The 14,546-nt window shown below is 34.0% G+C and overlaps 1 protein-coding gene across 1 annotated transcript; it reads left to right on the forward strand.

Moving 5' to 3' along the window:
• The first annotated feature begins 534 nt into the window (after positions 1-534).
• On the forward strand, positions 535-14,346 carry LOC128162863 (ankyrin-2-like). Its single transcript, XM_052826283.1, has 4 exons — positions 535-993; positions 1,664-2,609; positions 7,713-7,775; positions 11,674-14,346. Exons 2-4 carry the CDS (start codon positions 1,701-1,703, stop codon positions 13,639-13,641), a joined length of 2,940 nt encoding a protein of 979 aa, XP_052682243.1. The 5' UTR covers positions 535-993; positions 1,664-1,700; the 3' UTR covers positions 13,642-14,346.
• Positions 14,347-14,546: the final 200 nt, after the last annotated feature.

Genomic DNA, 14,546 nt, shown 5'->3' on the forward strand with positions numbered 1-14,546 from the left:
GAATTTTTTTTTTACCGGGGGGAGGGGTTCCGATTATTATTTATCCGGTTATTTGAGTTTGCCGGGAAGGGGGTATGAGGCATATTTTTAGTAACATTATAATGTAAATTTAAAGAAATTTGAATTTTGCAGGAAGGGAGGGGGTCTGGACCCCCCCCCCCCCCCCTCTTGATCCGTGAATGTTCGCTGTATCTATTAAACCTTCACTTTTACTCCCAATTGAGCATTACGTGTTCATACAAGAGAATAAAATTGGGTAACTGAAACACATTAACGTTCTCTTAATATGCTTATTATACATTTATATTCTAGAGTCGTTGGGCTTTTGTGTTGAAGCTTTGCTCGCAATCTGTATCAAGAAGTGTAAAAACTACAAGCTATTTTACTTAATAATTACAAAATTTATGAAGCATGGCTATCACGGCTGGAACGTTGTTGATAACTCAGTAATGATGGTCCTAAAAAAAGCAAAAATGATGTAGCTAAATGTAGTATACCATAATCCAGACGTGTAATTTTTTAAAATGTCATGAAAACGTTAGAAAGAGGTATGTTTCCTTGTACATTTCAAAAGGATTAAGCTTTTAGTTAGGGACCAGGAAAGATAATGTACAAATGCCCCAGTCATGCTCAGTGCACATGCTTTATGGATCAATGCAATCTCTTTACTTTACTGCACATTTAAAAACTTTTTATGTTATTTTAAAGAGATGTACACCGTGGGAATACGCGTTTCATTTTTTTTTTAAAGTTATTTGTGTTTGAAAAGTGGATTACAGTCCTGTTGTGTATATTGTTTGTACATGGATTAAGTTATTAACTGCATGAAATTTAGTTAGAAAACAGTGGATTTGGATCCGTTTTGTATGTAATCCGGAAACGGAGGAGGATATGTACAGATGTTACTCGACTTCTTGTCAACTTTGATCATTCGTGTATGTAGATTGCTTGCTGAGAATAGACCATGCTGACATCTCCCTAAACATTTTTCAGGTAAACAAGTTTCATTTGAAATGTAAACTAATTTTTAAAAATGCGCCTTCCTTCAGAATCCCGATATACAGAAAATATAGACTCGCAATTTATTATTTAATATTGCATTGAAAGTGATGATTTACAGTTGCAAGTGAACTTTGAATTTTTTATTTTAACATCAGTAGTTTGCAGTTTTCTGCACGTGACTAGGGTGTATGTTTCGGGATCATGAACAGATGACTCAGTGCACTATATACATGTGCTTTAAATGTATTCAGAAAGAAAGAACTATTACGGTCACAAAACATATTATATAATCTAGGGTTCATGTTAAAGTAGTCTCATGTTTTTAAATATGCTGGTTGGGTGTAAATACACCTCATGACATCCAGTTAAAAGTGCCTTAGCTATATGAATTGATATTTATAAAATGAATATTCAAAACTATATGCAAAAAGCTATCAAAGTTTTGAATTTACTGGTTGGGTGATAATACAAAATTTACAACATTACAGAATATTTCTCGAGGTTCAATAATATCGTCGGCAACTTATGGTTGATTACGCTTCGTTTCTCTCTCCATCAATCGTAACGAATCGATATCAACCAACAAATGATCGTAAATTGAAATACGTTTCTTTATTCTTTTTGATACTGAACTACGTATCATTTTATTTTCTTCGTACAGGTGCAGTTCATGTTGAGCGTTTCCTATCTAGTGCCAGATGACAGAATCATTTGAAGTCTTGGATCTTCTACATGTTGCTATAGAAAAGAATGACCTCAAATTAGTGGTGAGCATCCTTGCAGACAATGGTTACCTAGTCAACAAGCCCAGATTTAACCATACAGCATTGACATTAGCTCTAGAACTCAAGACCAATGAAATAATCGAAGCTGTTATGGCATGCCCTAATATAGATGTCAACACTGTGGATAGGTTTGGTCGAACTGGGTTATATTTCGCATCCAAAACCGGACCAATTTCATTGGTCAGAAAACTTATATCACTTGGAGCACATATAAACCAATCGACGCCTTCAATACTTCATGGATGTGCGCACGGAGAGAGCGATAACGAGGCTATAGTTTTCGCTTTAGTGAAACATGGTGTCAACGTTGATGCTGTAGATGAAAGAGATAGAACACCTCTTTATATTGCGGTACAAAACTCGCTCGTGAACGTAACCAAAGCCCTGATAAAATGCAGAGCCAACGTCAACACTGCTGGAGAACTGCAATCTCTGACTCCGTTGATTTTGTGTGCAGGGCAATCTTCGACTTCCATCGACGCGAACAGTCAAGAGAGGTATATAAGATCCTTAAAAGTCTTAAATATTCTACTAGAGAGTGGTGCAGACCTACGCCTCACCGACAGCAAGGGTTATACGGCACTGCATCATGCAATAGAGAATAACAATATTTTGGGAACTTTAAAACTTATCCAATGGGGAGCACAGCATAACTCATTCACGGCAGAAACAATTCAACAAGCCTTTGAGACGACCGTAGCAAGGAACCATTTTGAAATAGCTTTCTTCATATTATTATACTTTTACAAAGTCTTTTGCAGCTTTTCTTTTCAATTTTACTGCAAGATGAAAGAGGGTCTCATGAACGTAGAAAAGGTCAAGGCAAATAATTTTCGCTTGATAGTTGAACAATGTTTGAGCGAAATGCTTGCAGTACAGTTTCCTTTAAAAGAAAGTAGTACAGTTGAGCCACAGGAAATGACACTAAAGATTCTCTGTAGACATGCAGTGTTACGAAAATTAAACTATTCATTATTTGAAAAGAACCAGTTGGGTCTACCCACAGCCAATCTGCTACGAAGATACATCTTTTTCGACACTGATTTCTCGGAGGTATCTGTATCGTTACTTTCCGATGTTCATGTAGCTACATACACAGGCGATATTGCCAGCATAATTTTGAAGGCAAACCAACAAATCGTCAATATACCATTAAATGACCATACATTACTCGAAATTGCAATCTCAAGGAAAAGTATCTTCATAACAAATCTTCTGTTGAAACATGGTGCTGACCCTAACGTTGAAACGACAGAAGGACTCAAGCCTTTGCATCTTGCATGCTTTCATGGATGTTTGAGCATAACTCAATGTTTGCTGGAGTTCGGAGCAGACGTTAACGCTTACGACAAACAAGGGAACCTTCCTATTCATACTGCTTGTTCTGCTGGCCATTTTCACATTGCGGAATTACTGATAAAACATGGCTCAATTTGTGACTCTCCGGATAGCAATGGTCGATATCCAATTCATTACTCGTCTGCGAGTGGCAATTGGAAATTTACGAAAACGCTTTTGCAACTTGGAGTTGACGCAAACGTCATAGATACTTTCGGATATACGGGTCTTCAGTTGGCTTCAAGCAGAGGAAATCTATATCTCCTGAAAAATATTGAACTTCCATTTATGTTTGAAAAAGACATGTTGATGAAAGGGCACATGTTTGTCTTGAAGTATTCCTGTAATACAAAAAGTGTACCTAAACCGAAGTATTCGCAAGGAGTTGACCATGTCGAGGTTATAAAATTGCTCTTAAAATCCGGATGTAGTAGTGAAATCTTACGCATGCTCAAGTCAACACAGTATGCTTTAGATACTGCGAAAGATATCGACATCGCTGATATTGTATCTTTATTTCTTCAGAAGTCTAAACTGAATTGAGGCTTTTTGTTACTGAATAGTATGAATATGTACAGGTATATATACTAGTATACTATATAATATGTATATGTACAGGTATATATACTGTATAGTATGTTCGACTTTCACCCGCAAATGAAACTTAGTGATGGAACTATAAATTAAAGAGTGTGTTTTTTTTTTAAATTTTTGCTCGATAGTTCTTGAGCCACGCAGTCTGATCATAATATTTTCCCATGTTTTATCACGTGATATATTGCAGGTCCTGCGATATTATTACATGTATATTTTATTGAACTTCTTTTACGTGGCAGTTACTACCACACTCAGTATACATGTATTTGTTCATCTCTAAAAGATCTGTCATCAAAACACTAGTCTAAACATAATTCTATTAAAAGTCGACTTTTTTATGCATGTCTTAGTTATAGTTTTGGAATACGGTAGCAGGGGACAGTTTTTTTTGATGCATGAAATAGTGGGGTGGGGGTACTCCCATTTAGCACAATGTTGCGGGGAAAATATAACTTGAACCTGGATCAAAATGACTTGTAACTACCTGTTAGACTTAAGGAAGGACATACATGTTAAAAATTTACCCAAAATGAAACCCATATCTTTTTCTGGTCAAATAAAATGTCTCCTTGACCCCCACCCCGTGTAATGTCAAAATTTTACCCATTTCGGCGCATTTAGACCCCACCCTACCGTGTTCCCTGCAGAGAGATGACCCCCGGGACAGGGTGCAATCTGTAGTCTAACATGTCCCCTCCCTGCCAGTCTGTACCGCCCCACCTTCCATCCATGTTATTTTCACACTATTTCACTTACCGTCTGTCCTACTTTCTTCTTGCATGAAAAGTGAGCACACCTGTCAACAGCCACCGTTTTGCATCTGACTCCCAAGCACCTCCTATAACACTATGGGACCTACATGCTTTACATCAAAATACAAGAATGACTCCCTGCTACCATAAAATTATCACATATAATCAATTTACTAATTTTCATAGTACATACAGGCCTTCAAATACAGTAACACCCATTTTTACTAAAATATTGACGGTTACTTTATGCGAAACTGTCCCTTGCTACCTACCCCTGGGATATGTAGTAATTTGCACACTGTGACAAATTTCTCTTTCAAAAATGTTTATTGTGGAAATTGTAATTTACTTTTAATTTAACAAAATGGATAATCATGGTGATTATTAACATCCATCTTGTAGTCATATTTTTTTTGGAAACAATATTTGAAGACCCTGACAAAGCAAAATACTGTAAACTAGGGTTAATTTTGTCCTGTGCTATTTTCGCTTCATCAATGTTTTTTTTAATGTGCGGTTCATGTTATACTTCTTAAATATAAGTAGATGATTTAATAATATTGATTTATTGTATCACACGATATTTTACTTCCACTCCCAGAACTAGCCTTTATCCATTTCTAAACCTTAGGATGCAAATTTCTTCTGCGTTTTATATATCAGGTGTGCGTTAGCCCTAAATCTTGATGATTGCCTGCCCATAGAAAGATTTTAGGGAGCGTAATCTTTGTTTTCACGATCTCTGTCTCCAGTAAGAAATTAGAAGAGTGATTGCGCAGATGGATGCAGTAATGTGAAGTACACTGTGCTAAACATCAAGCTTGAAATGCTGAAAATGCATATGCAAGTCCTATTGGGAAATAAAACATCAAAGGGGCATTTTCACGATTTTGGTGAAAAATTATTTTTCCGATTTTAATGTTTACAACGCTTTGGTAAGGCATTTCCAATAAACAACATTTGAGTGTCATTTGTTGAGTTATTTGCGAGCTACAGAGTTTATAATTCTTTGCTATGTTAACAACCTTTTTTTGTTTACATTTTGAATCTTAAAGAAAAAATTTCCAGGTTACGACCTAAAATGAATATCTTAAACGTCAAGAACTGTTTATTTATGCTTAAAATGAATGAGAGGATGGGCAAATTAGCATGAATATTATTATTCACGGATGTATTGAAACTATGTAAACAAAAACAGGAAACAAGCATTGCTTTCATGACAAAGAATTGTAAGCCCTGTTTCTTGCTTATAACTCTATGACTGACTCTTAAATTTCTTATGATCATTAGAAATGCATTTCTAAAGCAATGTAAATAATAAAAATAGAACAAGACCAAAATCATGACCACGCCCCTTTAAACGTGTCATAATTCAACTGAACAATGAGACACATACAAGATGGACAATGCGGGATTTTATATCGTGTCTGTATTTACGCGTATTTTCTCTAAACTCAAGCAAGCAAATCGAGCTTTTAGAGAAACAGTTGGATAAAAGAGGGAGAAATGTGTTAGACAATTCAAACCAGAACAGCATGCCCTACCTCACCGGTGGCACAAGATATAGTAGGAGCACTACCCAGTTGGACCAGAGAAGAGACTATGAAAGTATTATGGGGGTGGAGCTGATATATCCAAGGGAGGTGATCCAAAGGAAAAAGGCAAAATTGTTGAACATCATGATAAGAGACTATATTTACATCTAACAAATATTTCTTACGGAAACTTATAGTTAATTCATAGCTCTATAGAAACAGCCAGATTGAAATCTACACGCCCCGTTTATTGATTGGTCGAAATCTACAGCGGCTGAAACTAACAAGAAAGTGACAGGACCAAATTTGACACGCCCAGTTTATCGATTGGTCGATACCTACAACTACCTAGGAAAAATCACGGACTGCACGAAATAATCATGACGACGTCAGACTTAAAGCCTCACAGGAGACGATTTGGCTGTTTCTTTTAGTTAACGTACTTACGTACATTAACAGTAATTTAGTGAATTTTATTTACTTTTTATAAACAATAAAATGCTTTCTTTGATGAATCATGTGAAGGTAGCGATCATTGCAGAAAAAATTTACATAACCCGCTAACGCGAGTTATGTATTTTTTCTGCAATGTTGCTACCTTCATATCCCGAATGAATCATCAAAGAAAGCATTTTATTGTTTAAATGAGATTAAATGGGGTGGAGCATATATATTCAAGGGGGATGATCCAAAGGATAAAGGCAAAACTGTTTGACATCATAGAATTGTTACAAATAACAACAAAAACTGAATTTCATTAGGCTGATGTGTAACATAACTTTATTTGATTGCAGTTTTAGTATTCATACAATGCTGTTTTCATGCCTACCTAAGCTTTTGCTTGGTGTTGCTGTAACATTGTCTTCTATAAACAATTTGTCAATTTAAACTTAAATTAGTACAACGCAGCCTCGGGTGTAGGACTTTAAAGTCCATTAAAATGAAGGTCGTGTTCCATTCCAAGAAGATATGACAAGGAAATAATATAATACTGGTTGGAGGGTTTATATTTTGTGTGTTGGCTTTTGCAGTATACAAGGAAACACACTTCTTTGGTCACATTTCATGACATTTTTTTTCAATATCACACATGTGGATTATGCTAAAGACTTTTGCTGATTGTAGAGCATCATTGCCGAGTTATTATCAAGCTTCTAGTCATGACAGACAGTCATGCTTTTTTAATTTTGTAATTATCAAGTAAAATAGCTTGCAGTTTTAACACTTGAAATAGCCGACACTTCTACGCAAAACCATATCGTCTCTAAAATATTTGTTTCTACTGCTTTATTTGCAATTGAAGAAATAAGGAATTATTCTTTTGAGTATTATGAGGTGATCAAATACGGTCGGGGGGATCAAATCTAATAAAGCATGAAGAGCTTTATGATATATTTGATCATGCCAACCGTATTTGATCCCATTAAATCTAGTATTCAAAGAATGATTCTTTATTTGTGCACCTTACGCACATATTTATATTATTTTCAATAATTATACGATATATAAAATATTACATTATATTTTCAAATAGCCATGGATGAAATGTATGGGACCATACATTACACAATCGATTCATAGTGTTAAGTATCTCAGACAAAGACACTAGGAGATGGAAATATCAAAAGATAAGAAATAAACCGTTCATGTTAAAAAATTACACAAAAGAATACAGTGTTAACATAATTTGCTTGGTAACTTAGTTGAATATAGAATTTGGTCTGCCAGGTATCGAAACAGATCTATACCTCGAGTCGCAACCAGAGGTAAAGATTGCTACATCGTTTGAAACCACTAAAGAATTAGGTGGAAATTAGTCACCGCAAAGGCAAGAACACATTTTATAGGGAGAACACTTAGAACTTTCGTTCTGTGTATGTATTGTATGTTCATATAATAAGTTATTGACTGTATGCAAATGAAGGGCAGCTAGAAATGGTAGCCATATAACATGATTTGAATCCGTGTTGTTGTGCTTTCCGGAAACAGAATAGGATATGTACAGTTTGATACAAGACTTCTTGCTAACTTTGATTATACGTGTACGTAACTTGCTTGCTAAGAAGAGACCATGCATTCTTCTACGATAGTCGACATTCAAAACATTTTGTTCAGGTAATGAAATCTTTATTTGAAATGTAAACCGTCTATTTTTAAAAGTAACACTTTCTTTTGGAATCCAGATATTTTTTTCATTCATATATATTTACATTTTTAAGTTTCTTTGCCTGTGATAACAATACGTATCGATTTTGTACATGTCAAATGAAGTATAATTAGGGTGCAAGCGGGGTTTATTTATTTATATTCAAACATCTAATCGTACAATGGCTGAAATTTACATAAACATAGGTAATAAGGCATTATTTTTTAATATTATGAAGTAGGTGATAATTTCGGTCGAAACGTGATCAAATCTATTATAAAGCCTTTCGGGTTTTATTGGATTTGATCACGCCCCGACCAAAATTTTCACCTCATAATATTCAAAGAATGATTCTTTTTCCTTAAATAATCGAAGCTAGACACGCGATTTTATTGGTACATGGATTTGAAGTGTTGATTTTACGGTTGCAAATAAACCTTGCAGTTTTAAATTAACCTTAGATAGTTTGCATTTTTTGTACCAAGGGTGTATATGTCGGGGTAAAAATGAATGAGTCCAATAATTAATGTATGTTATTTTAAGCTTTTCAGATAATATGGTAACAAAACTTGTCAAATAACTACAGTTTTGCACTAAAGTGGGTTCCTCTTGCTTCAACACACCGTCAGGAACCTAAAGTTGATTACGCTTTTTTACTCTTTTTTTCTAATTGATCATTCACATTTTCACATATCAAAGTATAAGCAAAGCGCATAAACATAAGTATGTAGTTGTACTGTATACATATAGATGTATAGTATTTGTTTGATTGATACATTCGATTTTCATTTTAATGTTTAAGTACATTTACATATCACTCCCTAGAAAAGTTACAATGTAATTTAAACAAGTGGTGGTATAAAATTTATGTGAAAATGTTTTTAGATACAGCATTTAGCCTTGATGTTCCCATTTTACTTCGCAAAATATATTGTTTGTGAAAAAAAGATTACGTTTTCTACCCTATGGATATCCCTATTATCATACTTTCCAAAAAGGATGGAATATTTATCAAAATTTGTTTGTAAACCAAGGATATCTATCACCTACACACCAATTTAATCCAAATTTCTTTTAACTAAATAACAGTCAACAAAAATGTTCTAATGTCTCACTGGTCTGTTGACAGAAGTAACACAATGAAGAATTTACTGTCCCTACTCTTTGTAAATAATATTTAGCTGGTAAGATCCAATGTAATAGTAAGTATTGAAGCCATAGTAGTTTTTTTAATCCTTTGTGCACTTAAAATGCAGACTATACATTTTCTTGAATTGCTTTTGAGTTCAATTTCTGATAACAATTTGTTTCAGATTTAGGATAAGTTTTTTCCTTGGATATTAAAAGAGTGTACAACCTTTCCCTAGTTCTACAAAATAAGTCTACTGTATTTAGATAACAAATATCTTAATTCTGAGTTAACTCTTTATTTGACAGTTTCACATAATAATTTTGTAATGCTTTTGATAGAACGAGAAAATTGAACAAAAAGTTGAATGTTTTTCAACTCCTTATATCAAACGTCTGATTGTCCTTTTCATACATATCCTCTATATAAATGAAACCTAATTTTAAAAAAAATCCTGGAAGGAAACTGATATATTGTCGATTTTATGTATCTGTAATAGACGTTCTATCATTGTTTCCTTTTTGTACAACAATAAATGTTTTTCAACAGTGAAAGACATCTTCCCCAAATCTATTGTTTGAATTTTTGATTATTATTTTAGCAAAATCAATACCAGATTTCATTAGTGTTTGCATATGATTTCCAAAATAAGGTTTAAACAAATTTGTTATATTTGATAGTATAAGCCTTTTAATCCAACCTGATTTAAGTGCCATCATAAAGTTTTCAAAATCTATCATTTTTAATCTGGCATTCTCATATCATTGAATGAGAGTGCTCTTCTTAATTTGTTCTGGTTTTTCATTCCAAATAATTTCAAATAGTTTTCTTTTCAAACTTCTAATAAATTCTAGTGTTGGTTTTGGTCGAGTCAAAATTAAATGATTAATTTTTGGAACTACTAAATTTTTTAATAACTGATTTTCCTATCGTTGTAGGATTTCTAGTATTCCATTTGGATAAGAATTTATCTACTGATTTGTAATTTATATCTATCATATCTTCCAGATTTGCTGAAAAGTTTATACCCAAAGATTAAACTTTGTGTAAAATTCAGTTAATTTCCACTTATAGTGATGATAAACTTCTTTTGAGAATTTTTTTTTTAACATTCTTCATCCATATTATTTTTTTCTACGAAAGTTTACATTTGCATATGTCTAGTGTTTGGAGAATTCAGTCAAGAGATTTTGGGGAGCCGTCTGTGTACTGTGATATTTTATACTCTTCCACATCTATATTTATGCCCTTTATAGTCTTATTATTTCGAATTAAGATACCAATAATTTTAGCACAGAGTATAAATAAATATAGGGAAATTGGATCTCCTTGTCAACATCCTCTCTCTGATTGGAAATATACAGATATTATGCCATTTTGTGGAATGCATGAAGTTATATTGTTGTAAACAAACTTCTATCTATTTTTTTGATTGACTTACCATACTTTAAATACCCTAATGTTTCAAAAATAAATTTTCAAGATACTGCATCAAACGATTTTTCAAAATTAATAAGCATTATTTTTTGTTTACTTTAGTGTAAATCATATTATCATATACAAGTCTGATATTTTCCCAATAAACCCACCCTTAACAAAGCCTGTTTGATCTGTACAAATTAATTTATCTAAGAACTTTTTAATTCGTTTTTAATTCATTCTGTTGTACAGCCTGTTGCTATTTTATATACAACTGTTAATAAAGTTTTGGGACGCCAATTTTTCCCAAACACTGTTTAAGTTTAGCTTGCTTGTCAATACAGGTAATTATTCCTAACTTATTAAACTCAGAGCTAAAACAATAAAGACAACTGGGGAGTGGTCTGATCTATAACTATTTTCAAATTTAATGTTACGGAAAAAGGGTAATAAAGAATCGGAAGTCAAGAAGTAGTGTAAGCTTGCCTGTTTTACAGATTTTTTTAACGCCAAGTATTCCTTTTAAGCTCTGCGTGAAAAATACTAAAACTATTACAAACCTAAGACATCAATTATCTTTTTAGGTTCGCGTTGGTTTTTTTGGTTTATTCATTATTTTGTAATTCATGGTATTTAGTTCTTGGTGCTAAACAACATTAAAATCCCTTGCTAGTATTTTATACTGACTAATATACAACTTTTCAATTTCATTTCTTCAGTTACAAATAAAATAAGGTTGATCTGTATTTGGCCCATGTACATTAAATGAACATCTTAGTTTTGAATCACAACTTCAACAATTAACAAAATACCGTTTGATCAGGTGGTAATTTTACCTTGCATTCAAAATTTATTCAACTAATCAATACTCGAAAATTAAAACTTGTTTTAACCTTTCCGATGCTAAATTGCACGCAATTTTGTTTTCTTCGTGCAGATGCAGTTTATGTTAAACGTTTACTAGCGCCAGATGACAGAATCATTTGAAGTCTTGGATCTTCTACATGTTGCTATAGAAAAGAATGATCTAAAATTAGTGGTGAGTATCCTTGCAAACAATGGTTACCTAGTCAACAAGCTCAGATTTAACCATACAGCGTTGACATTAGCTCTAGAACTCAAGACCAATGAAATAATCGAGGCTGTTGTGGCATGTCCTAATATAGATGTCAACGCCGTAGTTAGATTTGGTCGAACTGGGTTGTATTTCGCAGCCAAAACTGGATCAATTTCATTGGTCAAAAAACTAATATCACTGGGAGCACATATAAACCAATCCACGCCTTCAATACTTCATGGATGTGCGTACGGAGAGAGTGATAACGAGGCTATAGTTTTCGCTTTAGTGAAACATGGTGTCAACGTTGATGCTGTAGATGAAAGAAATAGAACACCGCTTTATATTGCGGTACAAAACTCGCTCGTGAACGTAACCAAAGCCCTGATAAAATGCAAAGCCAACGTCAACACTGCTGAAGAACACCGCACTCTGACTCCGTTGATTCTGTGTGCAGGAAAATTTCCGACTTCCATCGATGCTAACAGCCAACAGATGTATATTAGGTCCTTAAAAGTCTTAAATATTCTACTAGAGAATGGTGCAGATCTAAGCCTCACCGACAGCAAGGGTTATACGGCACTGCATCATGCAATAGAGAATAACAATGTTTTGGGAACTTTAAAACTTATCCAATGGGGAGCACAGCATAACTCATTCACGGCAGAAACAATTCAACAGGCCTTTGAGACGACCGTAGCAAGGAACCATTTTGAAATAGCTTTCTTCATATTCTTGTACTTTTACAAATTCTTTTGCAGATTTTCTTTTCAGTTTTACTGCAAAGCAAAGGAGGATGTCACGAAGGTTGAAAGAGTCAAGACAAATAATTTTCGGTTGTTACTTGAACAAGCTTTGAGCGAAATGCTTGCAGTTCATTTTCCTTTCAACGACAGTCGAACTTTTGACCAAAAGTCGATGACACTACAGATTCTCTGTAGACATTCCATGTTACGAAAATTAAACTATTCATTATATGAAAAGAATCAGTTGGGTTTACCCACAGCCAATCTGCTACGAAGATACATCTTTTTCGACACTGATTTCTCGGAGGTATCTCTATCGTTACTTTCCGATGTACATATAGCAACATACACGGGCGATATTGCAAGCATAAGTTTGAAGGCGAACCAACAAATCGTCAATATACCATTAAATGACCATACATTACTCGAAATTGCAATCTCAAGGAAAAGTATCTTCATAACAAATTTTCTGTTGAAACATGGTGCTGATCCTAACATTGAAACGACAGAAGGACTCAAGCCTTTGCATCTTGCATGCTCTCTTGGATGTTTGAACATAACTCAATGTTTGCTGGAGTTCGGAGCAGACGTTAACGCTTTGAACAAACACGAGAACCTTCCTATTCATACTGCGTGTTCTGCAGGCCATTTTCACATTGCGGAATTACTGATAGAACATGGCTCAATTTGTAACTCTCCTGATAGCAATGGTCGATATCCTATTCATTACTCGTCTGCGAGTGGCAATTGGAAATTTACGAAAACGCTTTTACAACATGGGGTTGACGGAGACGTCATGGATGCGTTCGGATATACGGGTCTTCAGTTGGCTTCTAGCAGAGGAAATCTATATCTCCTTGAAAATATCAAACTTCCATACATGTTCAAAAGAGACCTGTTGATGAAAGGGGACATGGCTTGTTTGAAATTTTCTTCCAATATAAAATGGGTTCCAAAACAAAAGTATTCACAAGAAGTCGACCATGACGGGATTATTAAATTGTTCTTAGAATTTGGATGTAGTAGTGAAATCCCATGCTGGACCAAGACGACGCAGTCTGCTCTAGACACTACGAGGGATTTCTACCCCAATGGTGCTGTGCCTTTATTAATTCAGAAGTCAAAACTGAATTGAGGCTTTATATTATCATATTGTTTGTTTGACTGTAACCCGCAAATATTATTCAGTTATGGATTTAGAAGTTGAAGATGGTGATTTTTGGTACCAGGTCGTTCCCGTACTATTAAGTGTGTTTTGTTTCATTCCTTTGTAATATATTTATAATATAATCTCTACCAATAAAAATTGACACACTGTTACATTTTTAAAGCAATGTTAAGTGCTGCAATTTTCACGTCGAAATGTTTTAATGAGTGAGGTATTTAGTAAAAAAACAAAAATGATTATCGTGGCCACAATCGTCTTTATAAGTCATATTTTTGTGGAGAATATATTGTTGTGGATAATACTATTTAAAGGTCCTGACTAAAGAAAAATTGCCAACCTGAACAAAAGATGGTTTGCTTTATACTATTACAATACATGTATCGTTAGTAGAGAATTCTTTTGGTATTTTATAATCTTTTGTGGGAAACACTATTTAGAAACCCTAACATAAGCAGAATTACATTATTGTCTTGTACACAATTTTTGCTTATTACTTAATAGAAATGTCTTTATTTTTCGGATAATATTTAATGATTTACGTACTTTGATCTTATTTCTAGACTTGCTAACGTTTCATCTATAATAACCATAGCAGGTTTGCAGCAAAATTACCCCGGTAAAATGTCAAAGAGATTATGCTTTAAAGTTGTCTCTCTTTTCGTCTTTTTTTCTGAAACGATAAAACGGTTCTTGTGTAATTTATTCATAACTTTATATTTTTCCTTGATATGATATTATCTACAGATACCTAATCATGATCTGACAAAGATGCTTACCAAGTTTTTGTCTTTGCTCTACTGCGTTTATTCAACGGAGTACAGTATCGCTGTACTTGAAATTCAATGAAAGACATTCGATTCATCATTATCTTA

Source organism: Crassostrea angulata, chromosome 1 (genome assembly GCF_025612915.1).
Source record: "Crassostrea angulata isolate pt1a10 chromosome 1, ASM2561291v2, whole genome shotgun sequence".
Taxonomy (NCBI): Eukaryota; Metazoa; Mollusca; class Bivalvia; order Ostreida; family Ostreidae; genus Magallana; species Magallana angulata.